The following is a 21621-nucleotide window of genomic DNA, read 5'->3' on the forward strand; positions in this document are numbered from 1 at the left end:
CAATGTCGTGAAAGCAAGTCCCATTGAAAGCAATTATACAAGGGCAATCAGTCAGTTTCCTTTTCTTTTATGTTAGAATTTTGTATATTTTGCAAATTCCAATTAAGAATGTACCAAAATGAAATTATTGTCCATTCACCACGGGTGTTTGCCAAATGCTGCTGAATTGCAATTTCAGCAGCCTTAACCAGTAGAACCAATGGCAGTAGATGCTGGGAGTCCGCCAAACAACTTCTGGAGGATTACACAATTCACATCCCTGCTAACAACTAGAAGTTGGAGTCAGACCGACAGCTCCTCCCGTGTAAATGTTGCTGATGTGTGCTGTTTTTTTGCCAGAGTTTGCATGGTTTGAAAGATAATACCTGGACAACATTTATGTTGCCCCAGAGTACTCAATATCAGTTTCCTGTGCTGGCAATGGCAGCAACATTTTATTTCCACTCAGAGGTTACTTTGCTTTTTAATTCCGGCTATATCTCAATACTTTTGATCCATGCCAGGTCCTATTCTTTCTCTTCCCTGGTTTATATGAGTGGGGCAACACAGACAATTCCTTTACTGGGTTGTTGTAGGTTTTTCCGGGCTATATGGCCATGTTCTGGAGGCAATTTTTCTCCTGACGTTTCGCCTGCATCTATGGCAAGCATCCTCAGAGGTAGTGAGGTCTGTTGGAAGTAGGAAAAATGGGTTTATATATCTGTGGAATGACCAGGGTAATGTTTCAACTGATCACCTTGATTTGCATTCAATGGCCTGGAAGTGCCTGGGGGGAATCTCTTGTTGAGAGTGAATTGATGTGATTGATTCCTTTACTCTATAAAAATTTTTATGCAGATATGTGGCGTATCAGAAAACTTGCCCTGTGTTGTGGAAGGTTGTGGGGGAGCCTTATGCCGAGATCAGCAAGGGCAAAAACACTGTGGTGGTCCAGGCTGTAATGGAGCCCTCCCTCTTTCAACAAATGCCATTGGAAAAGCCAGCCAAGCAGCAATATTATTACATAACTTGACCAATCAGAGGCAAGGATTTGACAATAAGGTATTGTAATTGCGTGCTTCAATATAGTTTTGTTGCATATATAACATCCTTGCTCTCCGGGAAGTATCTTATTTTCAGGATAAATCTGTATAACCCTATTTCACAAAAGGAATGCCAAAATGGAGACTTAGTAGTGAGCACCCAGTAAGCAGTGGTTCTTAACCTGTGGGCCACAAACCACCAGTGAGCTGCAAGGATGAAAATCTGGCCTGCAAGCCTCCTTCCTCTTTATGTATTTTATTTTATTTTATGTCCACTCCTTTTGCACGCCTGCTACTCCTTCCCTGTTGCTGACCATGGCAGATGTTCTGTATCAGAAACTAGAGCTGATGTGGTCTATCCAATGGAATTTTCTGAATCAGCATCCCAAACCAAATCTAAAGTTGAATAAAAACTGGTTTGTATCTCTTTTGGAACTAATGTTGGAGAGTGGTCCCTGGTCAAAGTGGTCCCTAGTCAAAAAATGGTTGGGAACCACTGCTAGCGAGATCAAGGTTTACCAAATTCAACTCTTACCTTAGACTCAATTTAGAGTTACGAGAGCTGTTCATTTGTAATTATTTTGAATATTAAAACATACGAGGTAGATTGGAATTCTGGTTCTATTTAGGACATTAGGAAACTTTAACCGGGGCTCCTTACAGGGAGCAGTCAACCCTCCTGTTTAAGGAGCTCCACTGGCTGCCATTCATTTTTCAGACCCAATTCAAGGTGCAGGTTCTCACCTACAAAGCCCTGAATGATTTGGGACCCGCCTACCTGCGTGACCGCATCTCAGTATACGAACCCACACAATCTCTTCGATCATCTGGAGAGGCCCTGCTCATGCTCCCACCTGTATCGCAAGTGTGATTGGTGGGGACGAGAGAGAGAGCCTTTTCGGTGGTGGCCCCTCGACTCTGGAACTCACTTCCTAAGGACATCAGGCTTACCCCAACTCTGGCAGTCTTTAGGAGGAGCTTGAAGATGTGGTTGTTCAAGTGTGCCTTCCCAGAATAATGATCCCATAGCACTTTCTCCTCCAAAGCACTTTATATTGTTTTAGGTCTGCTTGTATGTTTCCACAAACGCCCCATCACTTTTTGCCCATGTCCAGCATTATTTTTAAAAATTTTAATTACCTTCAGCCTACCTACAGATTTTAAAGTGTGTTGTCCTACTGTTAATGCTTATGTTATTGTTTTACTGGTTTTGTTTATTGATTTTAATTGTTTGTATTGTTGTATTATGGGCTCGGCCTCATGTAAGCCGCACCAAGTCCCTTGGGGAGATGGTAGCGGGGTATAAATAAAGTATTATTATTATTATTACTACTACTACTACTACTACTACTACTATTACTATTGCCTAAGAATGAATCCACGTACTTTATTATCATTTCCTAAGTCTAGGGAAAGACTTTCTGAGGTTGGTGTGGATAGGCCCCCAGGAACACCCGCATTTTTAAAACATGGATGGTCCTGGGATAACTGCCTGTCTGGAAGCACCCTAATTAATACACCACAAACCAGGGTTTTCCTGGTTTGTGACAAATTAATTGGGGATTGTCCAGAACGTCATCTGGACAGCCCCCTTTTTATTGCAGAAGTTTCCTCAATAAAGGGGCTGTCTAGATCCGCCCTAGATTTAAATTTGTCCATCTTGTTTTTCCAAATCTGGTTTATGGCTAGAATTTAGGCTCCACCTGAATTTGGAAATCAATAGAGGTTTTGTGGTAATGGGGAGATGATGAAATAATTACTATCAACAGGCGTCGGCGGTGGCTGGGAGGGCCTTCGCACAATTAAAACTCATGCGCCAGCTGCGACTGTACCTCGTGAAGTCGGATCTGGCCATGTTGGTCCACGCCTTAGTCACCTCCAGATTGGATTACTGCAATGCACTCTGCGTGGGGCTGCCCTTGAAGACAGCTCGGAAATTTCAATTGGTCCAACGGGAGGCAGCCAGGGTTTTTTTTTTTAAATCATGTCAGGAGCGACTTGAGAAACTGCAAGTCGCTTCTGGTATGAGAGAATTGGCCGTCTGCAAGGACGTTGCCCAGGGGACGCCCGGATGATTGGATGTTTTTATCATCCTTGTGGGAGACTTCTCTCATGTCCTCACATGAGAAGCTGGAGCTGATAGAGAGAGCTCATCCACCTCTCCCCGGATTCGAACCTGTGACCTGTCGGTCTTCAGTCCTGCCAGCACATGGGTTTAACCCACTGCGCCACTAGTTACTAACTGGAGCAACTTACAGGGAGCGGTCTACCCCCCTGTTTAAGGAGCTCCATTGGCTGTCGTTCATCTTCCAGTCCCAATTCAAGGTGCAGGTTCTTACCTACAAAGCCCTGAATGGTTTGGGACCCGTCTACCTGCGTGACCGCATTTCTGTTTACCAACCCACGCAATCTCTTCGATCATCTGGAGAGGCCCTGCTCTCACTCCCACCCTCTTTGCAGGCGTGATTGGTGGGGACGAGGGAGAGGGCCTTCTCTATGGTGGCCCCCAACTCTGGAACTCACTCCCCAAGGACATCAGGCAAGCCTCCACTTTGGCAGTCTTTAGGAGGAGCTTGAAAATGTGGCTGTTCCAGTGTGCCTTCCCTGAATAAAGGAAATAATGCCCAATCTGACCGATTTCCTTCTATATGTTCTCTGAAGCACTTTATCTATCCTTTGGATTGATCTCCCTACATCACTCTCTAAAACCCCCATGCCTAGACATACCCTACTCTGTACATGCCCAGGGTTTTAAACTTTTAATCTATTACATCTGACCCTGCCATAGTGTTTTAAATCTTTTGTGTACTATTGATTTTATGTTTAGCTATATTATTTATATTGTTTTATTTGCTTGCTTGCTTTGTTGATGTACTGTTGTATTTGTATTTGACAGGCTTGGCCTCATGTAAGTCGCCCCGAGTCCCTTTGGGGAGATTGTAGCGGAGTATAAATAAAGTATTATTATTATTATTATTATTATTATTATTATTATTAAAACTCAGATCATTTTATGCCTATAGATTGAAAGTATCAGAAGAATGACTGAGGATACCAAGAAGAAAACCTTACAGCTAAACGGCGATCTGGAAGAAAGTAAAAATCAAATAGAAATGGAAGGAGAAAACACCAAATTGCTCATTAAAAGACTGAAGAATTTTCTTTTAGGTAAATTCACTTTAAGACTCTTCTTTGATTCTTCCATCCTTACACAAGTGGATGTTTATAGAACGAGTTGGAGGAATCTTTTTTAATACATATTTAGGAAAATCCTTAGCAATTTTGAATATTAAAATTGCAGATATATCATTTCAAACCAATATATATATATACACACACACACACACACACAGTTGGCTTCTGGGCACATTTCAAAGTGCTGGCTTTAGTCTATAAAGCCCTAAATGGTTCTGGCCCAACTTACATGTCCGAACGCATCTCCCCTTATGAACCATCTAGGACCTTAAGATCATCTAGGGAGGCCCTGCTCTCGTTATCACCTTCGTCACAAGTATGTTTGGTGGAGACGAGAGACAGGGCCTTCTTGGTGGTGGCCCCTCGGCTGTGGAATGCCCTTCCTATAGATATTAGATTGGCCACCTCCCTTTTAACATTCTGGAAAAAAGTCAATACATTGCTTTTTGAACAAGCGTTTGCAAATGCAGAGTAACGGATACAGGAAAATGGAACGACTAGACAATGAGTCCGGACAACGTTTTTAGCAAGGAGACACTATGACAATATATATATTCTATTGATTTGTTTAGTTATTGATTTATTATATGTTATGTTTTTACTTGTATTTATGACATTGTGATTGGACTTCATGTCAGGGGAAAATCTTTACCTTTTACTATGACATTGTAAGAATTGAATTTTGCCCTGTTAACCGCCTTGAGTCACCTACAAGGCTGAGAAAGGCGGTATACAAATACAGTAAGTAAATAAATAAATAAATAAATAAATAAATAAATGGGGTTTGTAGTATTTTTTATTGTAAACAGAATACAAAACAGAAATTTTTGCCAACCATATGTACTCCAATTGTGGATTGCAATGAGAAAAATAACCAAAACTGTGATAACATTAGCTATCTCATGAGAAATCCAGTTGTTCTGTAAAGTTAATAACCCTGCATGGTTATCAGAGATGGCGGGCAACTCACACATCTTTTTCCTCACTTTTCCAAGAGGGAAGTGCCCCTCCAGAAGACATAGAGAAGGTAGCCAATTATGTTCTGGGCATCAGCTTGCCAGTGACATCCCATGAGTTAACAAATACGCTTAATACATTCAAGAGCCTGATGACACAATGTGATGACTCTACAACATATATGGATGAGTTAAATAAGCATGTGGAAGAGGTGGAGAATCTTCTGGTAAAAGCACAAAAAGCTGAGTAAGTGCCATCATTTCTCAGTTCTGTCTGTAATATGCAAATAATCCTTAAATCATGGAAATTTATGTTTTCATTTATGCTATGGAGTACAATGGAAATTATTGTTGATCATTGTTGTTTTTGTGCCTTCGAGTCATTTAGTGACCCTATCATGAGGTTTTCTGGGTGAGATTTATTCAGAGGGAGTTTGCCATTACCTTCTCTTGAGACTAAGGGCCCTTTCAGACATAGCTAAAACATGGGTGGAAATGGGTTAAAATAATCCCTTCTCCACCCCCACCTCCTGACGTGCCATTTTCTCAAGCAAAGAAGATTGTAGGGAGAGACCTTTGTTGCCAGCAAGGCCTCTCAGGTAAGTTTTGGGGCACAAGTGGGGGACTTTTTGGAGCCCAAAGAAGCAGTATGGCTGTGGGGACTGACCCCGAAACTGCGGAAGCAGTCCCAATAGTCAGTCCCCACAGGCCCACCACCTCAACAAACCCAAGACTTTCAGTAGTGCCCAGATTTGTTAAGGCGTTTAATTTCAAAAACATGCAAATGTGAGTAGATCAATAGGTACCGCTCCGTCGGGAATGTAACGGCGCTCCATGCAGTCATGCCGGCCACATGACCTTGGAGGTATCTATTGACAATGCCGGCTCTTCGGCTTAGAAATGGAGATGAGCACCACACCCCAGAGTCAGACATGACTGGACTTAATGTTAGGAGACAACCTTTACCTTTACCTAAACTGGTAAAATCTGGTTTACTCCATGTTCATTTGCTTTGGACACCTCTGATTAAAGTGAAACATGTTGTGGATGAAAGGTCTATCTGGAAGGGTCCTAAGGCTGGATCTACACAGCCATATAATTCAGATTAGCAATTCATACTATCTGCTTTCAGAGGGATTATATGAGTCTACTCTACACTGCCATATAATCCATTTCAAAGCAGATAATCTGGATTTTATATAACAGAGTAGATGGGGCCTGAGACTTGCCCAACTGAGTCCTAGACCAATGCTCAAACCATTACACCGCACTGACTCACATGCCTTGATATTTTCTCCTACCTTTGTCACAAGGGTGGATTTTCAGTCATACTTAGGCGATCCCTCATTGGACGAGTAGGATAGTCTTCCATGATCAGTATTCTTGTGGATCCGTAGGTGGCTGTGGAGCCCTATTCTTGACCTGCATCTTCTCCCACAGTGAGGGCATTGGTTTCCAGGTGGAAGGCGGTCTCAGTAGGGGTTGGCTTGACGTGCCTTCCTCTTGGCACGTTTCTCTCTTTCAGCCTCCATTCATGCCTCTTCAAATTCTGCAGCACTGCTGGTCACAGCTGACCTCCAGCTGGAGCGATCAAGGGCCAGGGCTTTTCAGTTTTCAGTGTCTATGCCAGAGTTTTTAAGGTTGGCTTTGAGCCCATCTTTAAATCTCTTTTTCTGTCCACCAACATTCCGTTTTCTGTTCTTGGGTTCGGAGTAGAGAAACTGTTTTGGGAGACGGTGTTCGGGCATCCGGACAACATGGTCGGTCCAGCGGAGTTGATGGCAGAGGACCATCGCTTCAATGCTGGTGGTCTTTGCTTCTTCCAGCCTGTCTTCCCAAGAGATTTGCAGAATTTTCCGGAGGCAGCGCTGATGGAATCGTTCCTGGAGTTGAATGTGATGTCTGTATAGAGAGTCCATGTCTCGCAGGCATATAGCAGGGTTAGGAGGACAATAGCTTTATAAACAAGCACCTTGGTATCCCTACGAAGGTCCTGGTCCTCAAACACTCTCTGCTTCATTTGGAAAATTGCTCCACTAGCAGAGCTCAGACGGTGTTGTATTTCGGTGTTGATGTTGACTTTTGTGGAGAGGTGACTGCCAAGGTAGTCTAACATTTTCTAATGTTACACCATTAAGCTGTTTCTCTGGCATTGGAGAGAAATTGGCTGGTGACTGCTGGAACTGTACTTTGGTTTTCTCGATGTTCAATGACAGGTTGAGCTTCTCATATGCTTCTGAGAAAGGTTTAGAGTGGCTTGTAGATCTTCTTCTGAATGCGCACAGATGACATTGTCATCAACATACTGGAGTTCTATAACAGAACTCATTATAGTCATCATTATAATTATCTTGTTTTGGTTTCTTGTATGTTTCTGAATATATGGAATTTTTTTACACTTAGGAATGTAACAAAGACTCTTTTAACACCTGATGAATTGATAAGAAACTTAGAAGAAATGGAAAATATTCAAGAGCAAACGAAAAATGACCTTGCAAAGTTAAATGGAAAAATAGAAGAAACTAAAGCAATCATCTCAGAGGTATTTTTACATGTTTTGCAATTAATCCGAGACATTTTGAAAGCCTGCATTTGTGCAAACAATAACACAGAATCATAGAATCATAGAATTAAAGAGTTGGAAGTCCAACCCCCTGCCAAGAAGCAATAATATTGCATTCAAATAACCCCCGACAGATGGCCATCCAGCCTCTGTTTAAAAGCTTCCAAAGAAGGAGCCTCCACCACACTCCGGGGCAGAGAGTTCCACTGCTGAATGGTTCTCACAGTCAGGAAGTTCTTCCTCATGTTCAGATGGAATCTCCTCTCTTGTAGTTTGAAGCCATTGTTCTGCATCCTAGTCTCCAAGGAAGCAGAAAACAAGTTTGCTCCCTCCTCCCTGTGGCTTCCTCTCACATATTTATACATGACTATCATATCTCCTCTCAGCCTTCTCTTCTTCAGGCTAAACATGCCCAGCTCCTTAAGCCGCTCCTCATAGGGTTTGTTCTCCAGACCCTTGATCATTTTAGTCGCCCTCCTCTGGACACATTCCAGCCTGTCAATATCTCTCTTGAATTGTGGTGCCCAGAATTGGTCAAAATATTCCAGGTGTGGTCTAACCAAAGCGGAATAGAGGGGTAGCATGACTTCCCTAGATCTAGACACTATGCTCCTCTTGATACAGGCCAAAATCCCATTGGCTTATTTTGCATCAGACCCATATTTTTTTGTCTCAGAAAACCATACAAGCAATGAGAACCTGGAACAATTTGCTTTTGCCTGAACCTGCTGGGAAAGGCAAGAGCCTACTGAAGTCTGAATCTACCCTGTACTGTCTTTGTTTCATCAATATTTTAGTAATATTTACAAATCTGATGGTGATTTTCTTCTGCAGGTTGGGAACCAAACAAAAAGGACTGATGCTGAATTACAAAACTTTTCAGAAAAACAATCAGAGCTAGAAGATGAAATTATCTCTTTAAAGACTAAACTGCAGATAAATGGGAAAAACATAACAAATGCAGGATCAGAAGCAATGAATCAGGCTACAGAAACTAATAAGGTGAAACATCTTTGAAAAGAAGAAAACGAGTACTTCTAATTAAAAATATGGAAATGTGTTGTTGTCATGTGCCTTCAAGTTGTTTCCATTGATTATTACAGAGACTAAGATTATTTTGCTGTTGGAAAGGATGGCATGGATTCCATGCTTCTGTGGGCTTCTAATGCATTTCTGTGTAGATACACTTAAACCAAACCAGAATATAAATTAGCTGTGTGAAAGACCTATTTATATAATCCGATTAGTTTGATCTAGTACCCCGGGGGTCTTAGTAAATGCATTTTTTTTTGCTAGGAATGTGATGACCAAACAGGATAATTAAACAAAGTAAGAGACTCAAGTTCTATTATCAGATAACTCAGTGGTTCTCAACCTTCCTAATGCCAAGATCCCTTAAAACAGTTCCTCATGTTGCACTAAAATTATTTTTGTTCCTACTGTATAACTGTAATTTTGCTATTGTCGGGAATTGTAATGTAAATATCTGATATGCAGGATGTATTTTCATTCACTGGACCAAATTTGGCACAAATACCCCATATGCCTGAATTTGAATACTGGTGGGGTTGGGGGGGGGGTTGATTTTGTTATTTGGGAGTTGTAGTTGCTGGGAGTTATAGTTAACCTACAATCAATACTTCAGGAAATAAAGCCCGACTGCTCATTGGAGGGTAGGATATTAGAGACAAAGACGAAGTACTTTGGCCACATCATGAGAAGAAAGGAAAGCTTGGAGAAGACAATTATGCTGGAGAAAATGGAAGGAAAAAGGAAGAGGGGCCGACCAAGAGCAAGATGGATGGATGGGATCCTTGAAGTGACTGGATTGACCTTGTAGGACCTGGGGGAGGTGACGACCAAGAGGGAGCTCTGGCGTTGAAGGAGGCTTCAAGGGTCTCTGAGTGAAATTAAGGAAGGGGCTTTGAATGAAATTAACAGCAAAAGAGAGACATACCCTTTCTCTGACTTAAAAAGAGCAATATGGAAGAAAATGTTTTTAAGTACAAGAAGGTACTTTCTTACACAGGATGCTTGTGGTTAACTTCAAAGGTTGTTTTTTTTAAGCACAGAGGCCGCATGTACAAGAAGATACTTTCCATCAAAAGGTCAAGAGAGGGGGCTGGAAAGGGAGTACTTTCCATGACAAAAAATGTTCTTGTTTACTTGAGGTTATATATTTGGTAGTCAAAAGCCAAGGGGGCACGGCAGTCACTTGAAGGGTAACATCTGTGTATGTTGCCTGGCTGTCCATCTTCTTCATGAAGAAATTAAAAATAAAACCTTGGGGGTTTTTTTTATCTTTCATTGGGACTGTCTCCTTCCTTTCGTGCTCCCGTGACGTGGACCTAAGAAGACCCAATTTAGGGTCTCTAACAGCGTAGGCTGGTCCATGAGCTCACGAAGAGTCAGAAACAACTGAACGAATGAACAACAGCAATCAAAGAGCATTCTGAACTCCACCAAAGATGGAATTGAACCAAACTTGGCACACAGAACTCCCATGACCAACAGAAAAGCCTGGAAGGGTTAGGTGGACATTGACCTTGGGTTTTGGAATTATAGTTCACCTGCATCCAGTGAGTACTATGGACTCAAACAATGATAGATCTGGACCAAACTGGTGGAGTTTGGGGAAAATAGACATTGACATTTAGGGGTTGTAGTTGTTGGGATTTATAGTTCACCTACAATCAAAGAGCATTCTGAACCCACCAGTGATAGAATTGGACCAAACTTCCCACACCGAACCCCTATGACCAACAGAAAATGTTGAGTTTTCTGATGGTCTTTGATGACCCCTCTGACACTCCCTCACGACCCCCCAGGGTTCCCGACCCCCAGGTTAAGAAATGCTGAGATAATTCATTGGGAAATATTTTCATATATTTTTTTGATGTTGCAGGATTTTGCTGATCTTAAAAAAGAATATGTCAATTTGCAAGAAAAACTCAAAACGAAAGGCCTTCCTTTGACAACTTTAGAGAAAATGAACCAGTTGAGAAGGGAGGCAGAGGATCTGGCTAAAGAAACGGAAGAGAAGATTAAAAGAATAGCAGGTAAACATTTCTTCCCCAACAATAAGATAATTCCTTGTATCATATTAATATTTGTTTCAGTGGGAACGTTACACTGTCTCAGGACAGATATTGGTGGTGTGTGTTGGAATTGTAATGCAGGAGAAAAAGGAATCTGCTGCTTCTGACAAAGGTTTATTTCTTTCCTATCCCATCCCTTGCCCACTGTTTTCCCTTTAACAGTATTCTATAGAGCCTATCCAGACAGGCCCAAAAAAGTGGGACCTGTCTTGGTTTTACTGGAGGTTCCCTGGTTTGTTCAGAATTAATCAAATACCTGGTAAGATCCAGATCTTATGGTAAGATCCAAGTTTTATTCGGTGTGGCCCTATGTGGATCCCCGGGTCCAATCCATACAGTCATATCAGTTTTTTGGGCTCCAGGAGCAAGAAAAACTGAGAGAGCACCTACTTCCTCCTCCTCAGCCCAAATTTTCCCCTAAAAAGTAAAAAAAAAAACTTACCTGGCTGCCATAATATTCCTCCTCATGCCCTCCTGGTGTGAGGAAATGACCCACCAGAAGATGGGGATGGGAGGAGGAGAAATTTTCCCCCTCCCCAGAGGAGGAATGTTATGGCAGCCAGGTGTGGATTTTTTTTACTTTTTTACTTTTTAGGGGAAAATTTGGGGGGCTTCAGAATGGCTGCATTACAATTGGGATGGCATGTAGCCACGTCCTCCAGGAAAGCCCAGGTTTTTGGGTGGAAGTGAGGACAGAAATCCGTGCCAAAGTCCATACGTTACTAGGGCTCAAAGAGACCCCCAAAGGCCATCTAGCTCAATACCATTCAGTCTGGATTATATGGCAGTTCGAACTAAATGCTGGATCAGGTTCATACACCACCTTGATATTGGATCCCCTGGAAAAAGACATCCTAGTCGCATTGGGAAGTCAGCAAGGACGCCGCAGGGACTTGAACCCCATCCTGGAAACCAGGAGCGCCAACCGCCAGCGTCTTTTGCTTTTTTTCTGGCAATGCGACAAGGGGAAAAGCAAAACCTGAGAGAACACAAATGTGTTCTCCCAGGAAAAGAAAACCTTTCTTAAGGTGGTTCTCTCTCTAAGGCGATTTGCTCTCAAAACCCTTCCACCGAACATAGTTAAGACACCTTTCTTAAGGCACCACTCTCTCTTATGTCGTTGGCACTCAAGAACTTTCCACTAGAGCACAGTTAAGGCATCTTTCTTAAGGAACCACTCTCTCTGGGGTCCTTTACCTTGAAGAACTTCCTACTAGAGCAAGTTTAAGGCCCTCAAGACCCTTCCATCAAAGCATGACTTCCGTGGCTGAGGGCAAATATCAGGTTATTACAGCACAGCTGTTTAAAACATAGAAAAGAAATCCCATAGAAATAAACAGAAGAATATATTTCTATGTAGAACAAGAGGAATGAAATGTACTTACTCACATGACTTCTGTGGCTGAGAATAAATATCAGGTTATTAGAATACAACTGTTTGAGACATAGGAAATGCACCCCATAGAAACAAATAGGAAAATACATTTCTATGTAGAGGAATAAAATGTACCTACTGACATGACTTCTGTGGCCAAGGGTAAATATCACGTTATTAGAGCACAATAGTTTAGAATATAGGAAAGGAATCCTATAGAAATAAACAAAATAAGACATTTCTATGTAGAGGAAGCAGAATGAAATGTACCTACTGACATGACTTCTGTGGCCAAGGGTAAATATCAGGTTATTAGATCATAATAGTTTAAAATATAGGAAAGGAATCCCATAGAAATAAACAGAAGAATATATTGACTTACCGACACGACTTCTGTGGCTGAGGGTAAATGTCAGGTTATTAGGGCACAATAGTTTAAAATATTGGAAAGGAATCCCATAGAATTAAACAGAAGAATACATTCCTATGTAGAGAAAGCAGAATGGAATGGACTTACCGACTTGACTTCTGTGGCTGAGGGTAAATATCAGGTTATTAGAGCATAATAGTTTAAAATATAGGAAACAAATCCTATAGAAATAAACAGAAGAATGCATTTCTATGTAGAGCAAGAGGAATGAAATGGACTTACCAACACAACTTCCGTGGCTGAGAGTAAATGTCAGGTTATTAGGGCACAATAGTTTAAAATATAGGAAAGGAATCCCATAGAAATAAAAAGAAGAATACATATCTATGTAGAGCATGAAATGGACTTACCGACTTGACTTCTATGGCTGAGGGTAAATATCAGGTTATTAGAGCATAATAGTTTAAAATATAGGAAAGGAGTCCCATAGGAATAAACAGAAGAATACATTTCTATGTAGAGCAAGAGGAATGAATGTACTTACTGACATGACTTCTGTGGCTGAGGGTAAATATCGGGTTATTAGAGCGCAACTGTTTAAAACAATGGAAAGGAAATCCTCCCACAAAACATTCTCATTTTATAGGTAAAGAGTAAAACGGTATTTTTCTGTATTTTTCTCTACTAAAATTTCAATGTCTTGGATTCCTTAAGGATTTCGTAAGGTGCCACTCCCTCGGATGTTGGTTTGCCCCGAGACCCTTCCACTGATGCAGAGTTTATTTATTTATTTATTTATTTATTTATTTACTTCATTTATATACCGCTTTTCTCAGCTCTTAGGCGACTCAAAGCGGTTAACAACAGCAAAATTCAATGCTAAACATTACAAAACAATTGGGGCAATTAAAACGATAGCATAATAACAATTAAACATCAATATAAGAAATCATTCGCGTCTTATCAATAGAATCAGAATCCAATCTCATCATCCGTTATTCTGCATTCCTATGTTCAATTACACTGCTTAATCGAATGCCTGTTTGAACAACCAGGTCTTCACTTTCCTCCGAAATGCCAATAAGGAGGGGGCCGATCTTATATCTGTAGGAAGGGCGTTCCACAGCTGAGGGGCCACCACTGAGAAGGCCCTGTCTCTCCTCCCTGCCAGGCGTGCCTGTGATGCAGGCGGGACTGAGAGCAGGGCCTCCCCAGATGATCTTAATGTCCTAACTGGTTCATAGGAGAAGATGCATTTGGACAGGTAAGTAGGGCCAGAACCATTTAGAGCTTTATAGGCTAAAGCCAGCACTTTGAATTGTGCCCGGTAGCAAACTGGCAGCCAGTGGAGCTGGCGCAACAGAGGAGTTGTATGCTCCCTGAGTGCCGCCCCTGTTAGCATCCTGGCTGCCGAGCGTTGGACCATTTGAAGCTTCCGAGCAGTCTTCAAAGGCAACCCCACGTAGAGAGCGTTGCAGTAGTCTATACGGGATGTAACCAGAGTGTGGACTACTGTGGTTAAGTCAGTCTTCCCAAGGTTACAGCACCTTTCTTAATGTCCCACTCTCTCTGGGAATATTTGCCCTCAAGACCCTTCCACCAAAGCTGAGTTAAGGCACCTTTCTTAAGGCACCAATCTCTTTGGCATCATTTACTCCCAAGGAGCTTCCACTAGAGCAGAGTTAAGGCACCTTTTTTTGCCCTCAAGGCTTTTCCACTGATGCAGAGTTAAGGCACCTTGCTTAAGGAACTACTCTCTCTGGGGCAGTTTGTCCTCAAGAACCTTCCTCTGGTGCAGAGTTAAGACACCTTTCTGAAGTGATCACTCTCTCTGGGATCATAGGCCCTCAAGACCCTTCCACAGATGCAGAGTTCAGGCATCTTTCTTAAGGCAGCTCTAGGGTCATTTGCTCTCAAGACGCTTCCACCGAACAGAGTTATCCATGCAATATTTCAAAAGGAAGAACGAAACAAAACAAAGGGAAAACTGGAAATGTAATATATTCAAATACAGTAAAGACTCGCTTATCCAACATAAACAGGCCGACAGAACGTTGGATAAGCCAAAACGTTGGATAATAAGGAGGGATTGAGGGTCAAATTACGTTATGATTTTACAAATTAAGCAGTAAAACATCATGTTTTGCAACAAATTGACAGAAAAAGCAGTTCAATACCCAGTAACGTTATGTAGTAATTACTGCATTTATGAATTTAGCACCAAAATATCACAATGTATTGAAACAGCTGTGAATCCAGGCAGAAGGCAGACTGAGTTGGATAATACAAAATGTTGGATGAGCAAAGGTTGGATAAGCGAGACTCTACTGTAGATCCAAATTAGCCATTACTGTGCCAACTCACAGGTCTTCAAAGATGGGTCTGTCGAAGGTGGCCAAAGGAGAGCAGATTCAGGAGAGCTTCACACTTTTGCAGATAAATCCGCAAGAACAACTCTTCTCCTTGTACCTATAGATGTGCATCTATATAAATAAAAATGTAATGTTTGTTTGTGGGATTAACATAACTCAAAAACCACTGGGCGAATTGACACTAAATTTGGACATAACACACCTACTAACCCAAGGAGTGACCATCACTCAAAAATTGATTTTGTCATTTGGGAGTTGTAGTTGCTGGAATTTATAGTTCACCTACAATCAAAGAGCATTCTGAATTCCACCAGCGATGGAATTGAACCAAACGTGGCACACAGGACTCCCATGACCAACATGGGCATTGATGGGCATTGACCTTGTGTTTGGGAGTTGTAGTTCACCTACATCCAGAGAGTGCTGTGGACTCAAGCAATGATGGATCTGGATCATACTTGGCACGAATATTCAATATGCCCAAATATGAACACAGATGGTGTTTGGGGGAAGTAGACCTTGACATTTGGGAGTTGTAGTTACTGGGATTTATAGTTCACCTACAGTCAAAGAGCATTCTGAACCCCACCAACGTCAGAATTGGGGCAAACTTCCCACACAGAACCCCCATGACCAACAGAAAATACTTAAGGCCATCCAGTCCAACTCCCTTCACCAGGGCAAGAAAACGTCAACAAAGCCCCCCTGACACAGAGCCATCCAGCCATAGATATATATAGAGAGATATGATTCACACACAGAGAGAGATATAGTATCATAGAGCTGAAAGGGACCCCTAAAAATGGACAATTCTATGTTCCAGAGTGGGCAAACCAGACAATCTCCATATCAACACTGACAAAGAAACAGCAAGAAATACTATTTTACCCAAAAGCAGAAAGACATTACCTATATTAGAAACCAACTTTCTCATTACTTTATTTTCCACATAACCAGGCTGGGCTACAGCAAGCGTGGCAGGGGACGGCTAGTTATAATATATAGTCAATACTACAGCAAACACCCTTGGATTTTAAGAATTCAATAATAATTGGATTTAAATCATGTCATTTCTTACCATCCTTACCTTTGTCATTAGTTTATTTCCCTTCTTTCCATCTGCTTTACAATAACTGCTTCTCATTCGCACAATTCAGAGCCCCTGGTGGTGGCGCAGTGGGTTAAACCCCTGTGCCGGCAGGACTGAAGACCGACAGGTCGCAGGTTCAAATCTGGGAAGAGCATGGATGAGCTCCCTCTATCAGCTCCAGCTCCTCATTCAGGGACACGAGAGAAGCCTCCCACAAGGATGATAAAACATCAAAAACATCCAGGTGTCCCCTGGGCAACATCCTTGCAGACGGCCAATTCTCTCACACCAGAAGCAACTTGCAGTTTCTCAAGTCGGTCCTGACATGACCAAAAAAAATCCCACGATTTAACTAATTGTTCTCTAACCAGGGGGCTTGTTTTCTAAGTGAAGATTTCACCAAAGATCCTTGGTTTGCTTTGAAAAATCTGAGCTACGGTTTACTGTAATTCTGCCAGATTACCCAATTGTTCATCTCTTCACTTTTGGGGGGTTATATGTAAGGTTCTTTCATCTCCCTGTTCCCCAATCTCTCTCCTTTGTCCTGCCCAAAGCTTTGGAAATATAGGGAGTGGGAGAAAAAAACAGTTTAGAACCAATGGGACAGCCTCACTTACTGGAATGGGCCGGATCCTTCCGCCAGCCATTCCGCAACACAGAAGGGCAAAAAATAGTCCCTCAATGCATACAAACATGTGTCTTGTGAATCCTTGCCCACACAATACAGCCTGAACATCCTTTACCTGGCAAATACAGAGTACAACAAATCCATGTTCCAAAAATGTTCACCTGGGTGGCTGAAAGATTCTGGAGTAACCAAGAAAGAAACTTTCTAATGTTCAACCTTATTCCACAAGAATTGCTTCACAGAACTATAGCACAAAGGTTGGCTGTGACAAGTATTAAAAACATAATCAGGGCATGTGTTATTAAAATGTTGGGAGACATCTTTGTAGCCATAAGTGCCTCCGGTTTTTTCATCTTGCCAGAACCTGCTTAATACTGCGGAAGGCTGCCAGTTTGTAACCCTGAAGCCCCTGCTACTCTAACAAGACACACAGGTCCAAAGTAGAACAATACCAAGCATATATTTCAGAGCTTGTACAAGATACAATAAGCAAAAATCTACAATAAACATAAGTACCGTATATTCTGGCATATAACACTGCGACTGTACCTCGTGAAGGCGGATCTGACCAGGGTGATTCATGCCTTAGTCACCTCCAGATTGGACTACTGTAATGCGCTCTATGTGGGGCTGCCCTTGAAAACAGCCCGGAAATTCCAATAGGTCCAACGGGCAGTGGCCAGGTTGTTAACTGGTTCTCCTTACAGGTCAACCCTCCTGTTTAAGGAGCTCCATTGGCTGCTGTTCATTTTCCGGTCCCAATTCAAGGTGCAGGTACTTACCTACAAAGCCCTAAATGGGTTGGGACCCGCCTACCTGCGTGACCACATCTCTGTATATGAAACCACACGATCTCTTCGATCAACCAGAGAGGCCCTGCTCACGATCCCACCTGTGTCACAAGCGCGATCGGTGGGGACGAGGGACAGGGCCTTCTCTGTGGTGGCCCCCCGACTCTGGAACTCTCTCCCCAAGGACATCAGACAAGCCCCAACGTTGGCAGTCTTTAGGAAGAGCTTGAAGACGTGGTTGTTCCAGTGTGCCTTCCCAGATTAGGAAACTCCAAGCATCATGTCCCAAATGCACTTTACTAGAGATTTAAGATTAATTGCATACCGCACTTATCTCCAAAAACCCATCCATTTCACTTGATCATGTCCAGCATTTTTTTAAATTTTAATCATTACATTTGGCCCGGCCTTAGATTTTAACTGTATTGTGGTGTTATTGTTTAACGTTTATTGATATTGTTTAATGTTTATTGCTTTGTTTTATGAGTTTGTTTATTGTTGTATTTGTTATGCTGTTGTTTTACTGTTGTATTTGGCCTCGGCCTCTTGTAAGCCGCACCGAGTCCTTCGGGAGATGTTAGCGGGGTATAAATGAAGGTTTATTATTATTATTAGACATATAAGACGACCCCCAACTTTTCCAGTTAAAATATAGAGTTTGAGATAAATTTGCTGTATAAGACTACCCCTCTTCCAACGCACACCAAATAAAATTTTTAAAAATATCAGATTTGATTTCAATATGGTAATTTTCCTATTACTGTACCTCCTTCTCTGCCTCTCAGATCTCGCACATGTGCACCTGCATCACTTCACTTCAGTCTTCAGTAGTGAGATCTGAGAGGCAGAGGAGGAGGTACGATAATAGGATATAAGGGCAGGCCAGACAGGTAAAAGAGTTGTGTTTTTCTGGGCCCAGAGCCACCCTATATCTTTTTTCCATACCCTGGGCGCCCCCAGATGGCCACAGCGTGCTCCGCCCTTCACTAACACCTTCCCGGTGAGGCGCCCCTTCATCTCACCATCAGGACCGCTTTAAGTCCACGAATTCTGATGAATGGATTTTCTTCTACCATACTTGTACAGTGTCACCCTTAATGCTTTCATACAGTTGCTGCATATGACAGGGACGCGGCCACTCCCATTTTGAGCTCCCCCACCATATGCGGCAACCACAGATTTTCCAATTATTTCTTTACTCCCCAGCAGAGTTGTGGATCTATTTCTTTAACCCCCAGCAAAAGCTGTGGAACCTTTCCTTTTCCCCCCACCAAAGCTGTGAGAAATGAAGCTTTTGTGCAGGTGGGAAAGAGAATCCCACATGTCCTGCTGTTAGGCTTCAAACAGTGAGACTGAACAAAAATCCTCCTTTCCCTCCAAAATCCTGGGGAAAGAGGTGGGCCTAAAGGCTCTGTTGATGATTGACAGGTTACTGGACCTATGACTGCAACCTGGGGAAGCTACCTGGTTGCCAAATGCATGGCTTAAATAGATTCATACAAACTAGCAGTGCAAGAAATTCAAATCTCCTAGCACTGCCGTGCCATCACACAGCACCTTGAAGGGGGGAACACTTCTAGTGCGTCTTCTAATGAGATATGACATTGTCCAGATCATGCTGCAAAAGAATAAAGTGGAGAAAAAGAGAAAAAAAATTGCAGCTCATGAAGAAACACATTGGGTTTTTCCCAAAAGAGGAAACTGTTTTCCTCCTCCTAGTATAATAAGTCACTCCAAAAAAAATGTAATCAGTGGATGTATCTGCATTTTAGAATTAATACAGTTTGACAACACTTTAACTGCTTGCTTCACAACCTCTGAGGATGCTTGCCACAGATGCAGGTGAAACGTCAGGAGAGAATGCTTCTAGAACATGACCATACAACCCGAAAAACCTACAACAACCCAAGATTTACATTTTTCCTTATATTGTATGTTTAAACTTTTTAGAAGTTATATTTAAAGGATGTAATTTCACTCAATTATTTAATTTTTTAACAAATAACTTTCCAGATACTGGGTGAGAAGAGTCCTCTTATGGTGGAAGGTGGGAAAATGACTAATTTTCCCTATAGCTTAGTCAGTCCTAGGATTTTATTTCACTTATGAGGCTTACCATCCAACCTTTTTATTTCAGATTTAGAAAAGAAGATACACGATCTGAACCAGATTGAACGAATGAAGGCTAGCCAGCTGAAACAACTGGAAGATCAAGTCATAGCCATTAAAAATGAGATCACCGAGCAGTCAAACAAATATGCTACTTGCAAAAGTTAAGAATCTGAAATGATTGAAGAGAAAGAATGAACCTTCTGTAGTTATGCTGTAGGTAAAAGTAAAGGTTTTCTCCTGACATTAAGTCCAGTTGTGTCCGACTCTGGGGGTTGGTACTCATCTCCATTTCTAAGCTGAAGAGCCGGCGTTGTCCATAGACACCTCCAAGGTTATGTGGTCAGCATGACTGCATGGAGTGCCGTTACCTTCCTGCCACAGCAGTACCTATTGATCTACTCATATTTGCATGTTTTCGAACTTCTAGGATGGCAGAAGCTGGGGCTGACAGCAGAAGCTCACCCTGCTTTCCGGATTCAAACCTGCGATGTTTGGGTCAACAAGTTTAGCAACTCAGTGATTTAACCCACTGCACCACCGGGGGCTCCTAGTTATGCTGTAACCATGTGCATTTAACAGTTTTTGTCATTGTCATATCACTGACTAGTGTTGCATACTTACTGCAAAGAAGATGGAGAATTGCCTTTCTTCCAAGGAGATATGCATACGTTTTGCAACACACGTTAGCAGGAGCCAGGCAGCACAGGAATTAGCTGGGTCATATCTAGGGATCCATCTAGCCTCTCATTCTAGCACTTGATGAGCTATCCTTTACTGTATTCAACACATCCCACCAAATGCTCACCAAATCAGTCTGCCACAATCAGGTATCATGGAAGATATATTGTTGAAGACTTTCATAGCTGGAATCACTAGGTTTCTTGGGAGTTTTCGGGGCTGTATGGCCATGTTCCAGAAGCATTCTCTCCTGATGCTCCACCCACAACTATGTCAGGCATCCTCAGAGGTTGTGAGGTGTGTTGGAAACTAGGAATTGGGGTTTATCTATCTGTGGAATGTCCAGGGTGGGAGAAAGAACTCTTGTGTGAATGTAGCAGTTAATGCTAATCAATTCCAATGACCAATCTTGATAAAATAGTGAAGAGTAGAGACATCACAGTGGCAACGAAGATCCGCATAGTTAATACAATGGTATTCCCCGTAGTAACTACGGATGCGAGAGCTGGACCATAGGAAAGGCTGAGTGAAGGAAGATAGATGCTTTTGAACTGTGGTGCTAGAGGAAAGTTCTGAGAGTGCCTTGGACTGCGAGAAGATCCAACCAGTCCATACTTCAGGAAATAAAGCCCGACTGCTCATTGGAGGGAAGGATATTAGAGACAAAGATGAAGTACTTTGGCCACATCATGAGAAGACAGGAAAGCTTAGAGAAGATGATGCTTAGGAAAATGGAAGGAAAAAGGAATCGGAGCCCAAGGGCAAGATGAATGGAAGTAACTGGCTTGACCCTGAAGGAGCTCCTTGAAGTAACTGGCTTGACGCTGAAGGAGCTGGCAGTGCTGACGGCCGACAGGAAGCTCTGGTGTGGGATGGTTCACGGGGTCACAAAGAGTCAGAAGTGACTGAACGAATAAACAGCAGCAGCTAATCAATTCACACCTACCAATTAATTCACACTTAACTCAAACAGAACAAGAGTTCTTTCTTCCACCCAGAATGTTCCACAGATATATAAACCTCATTTCCCTAGTTCCCAACAGACTTCACAACCTCTGAGGATGCTACCAGGCGAAACGTCAGGAGAGAATGCTTCTGGAACATAGCCACACATCCCCGAAAGCACACAACAACCCTATCATGGAAGAACTCATCTCAATGCCAGCGTTGAACTACCAGGATAGGCTCCATATATAACTATATAGCATCTTGTATACATCTTGTATCATATTTTGCATACATCTTCACTCATTGCGTGAAGGGAAAACCTGGATTTGAGTGAAGGAGTGAAAGATCTTTCAATTTTTGTTCCAAGTATGTTGTTATAAACACCCACCTGAAATCTTGGAGTAGAGAGCTGCAAGTGGTAAA

At 42.2% G+C, this 21621-nt stretch overlaps 1 protein-coding gene across 1 annotated transcript in view; it reads left to right on the forward strand.

Moving 5' to 3' along the window:
* Window positions 1-19813, forward strand: part of LAMB4 (laminin subunit beta 4) — a 104058-nt gene extending 84245 nt beyond the window's left edge. Inside the window, exons 28-34 of the mRNA XM_067468481.1 lie at window positions 838-1041; window positions 4046-4190; window positions 5213-5420; window positions 7577-7715; window positions 8571-8738; window positions 10642-10795; window positions 19598-19813. Of these exons, the coding sequence (XP_067324582.1) occupies window positions 838-1041; window positions 4046-4190; window positions 5213-5420; window positions 7577-7715; window positions 8571-8738; window positions 10642-10795; window positions 19598-19737 (1158 nt within the window). The 3' untranslated portion in view covers window positions 19738-19813. The remainder of the gene's footprint in view (window positions 1-837; window positions 1042-4045; window positions 4191-5212; window positions 5421-7576; window positions 7716-8570; window positions 8739-10641; window positions 10796-19597) is intronic.
* Window positions 19814-21621: the final 1808 nt, after the last annotated feature.

Source organism: Anolis sagrei, chromosome 5, assembly GCF_037176765.1.
Source record: "Anolis sagrei isolate rAnoSag1 chromosome 5, rAnoSag1.mat, whole genome shotgun sequence".
Lineage (NCBI taxonomy): Eukaryota > Metazoa > Chordata > Lepidosauria > Squamata > Dactyloidae > Anolis > Anolis sagrei.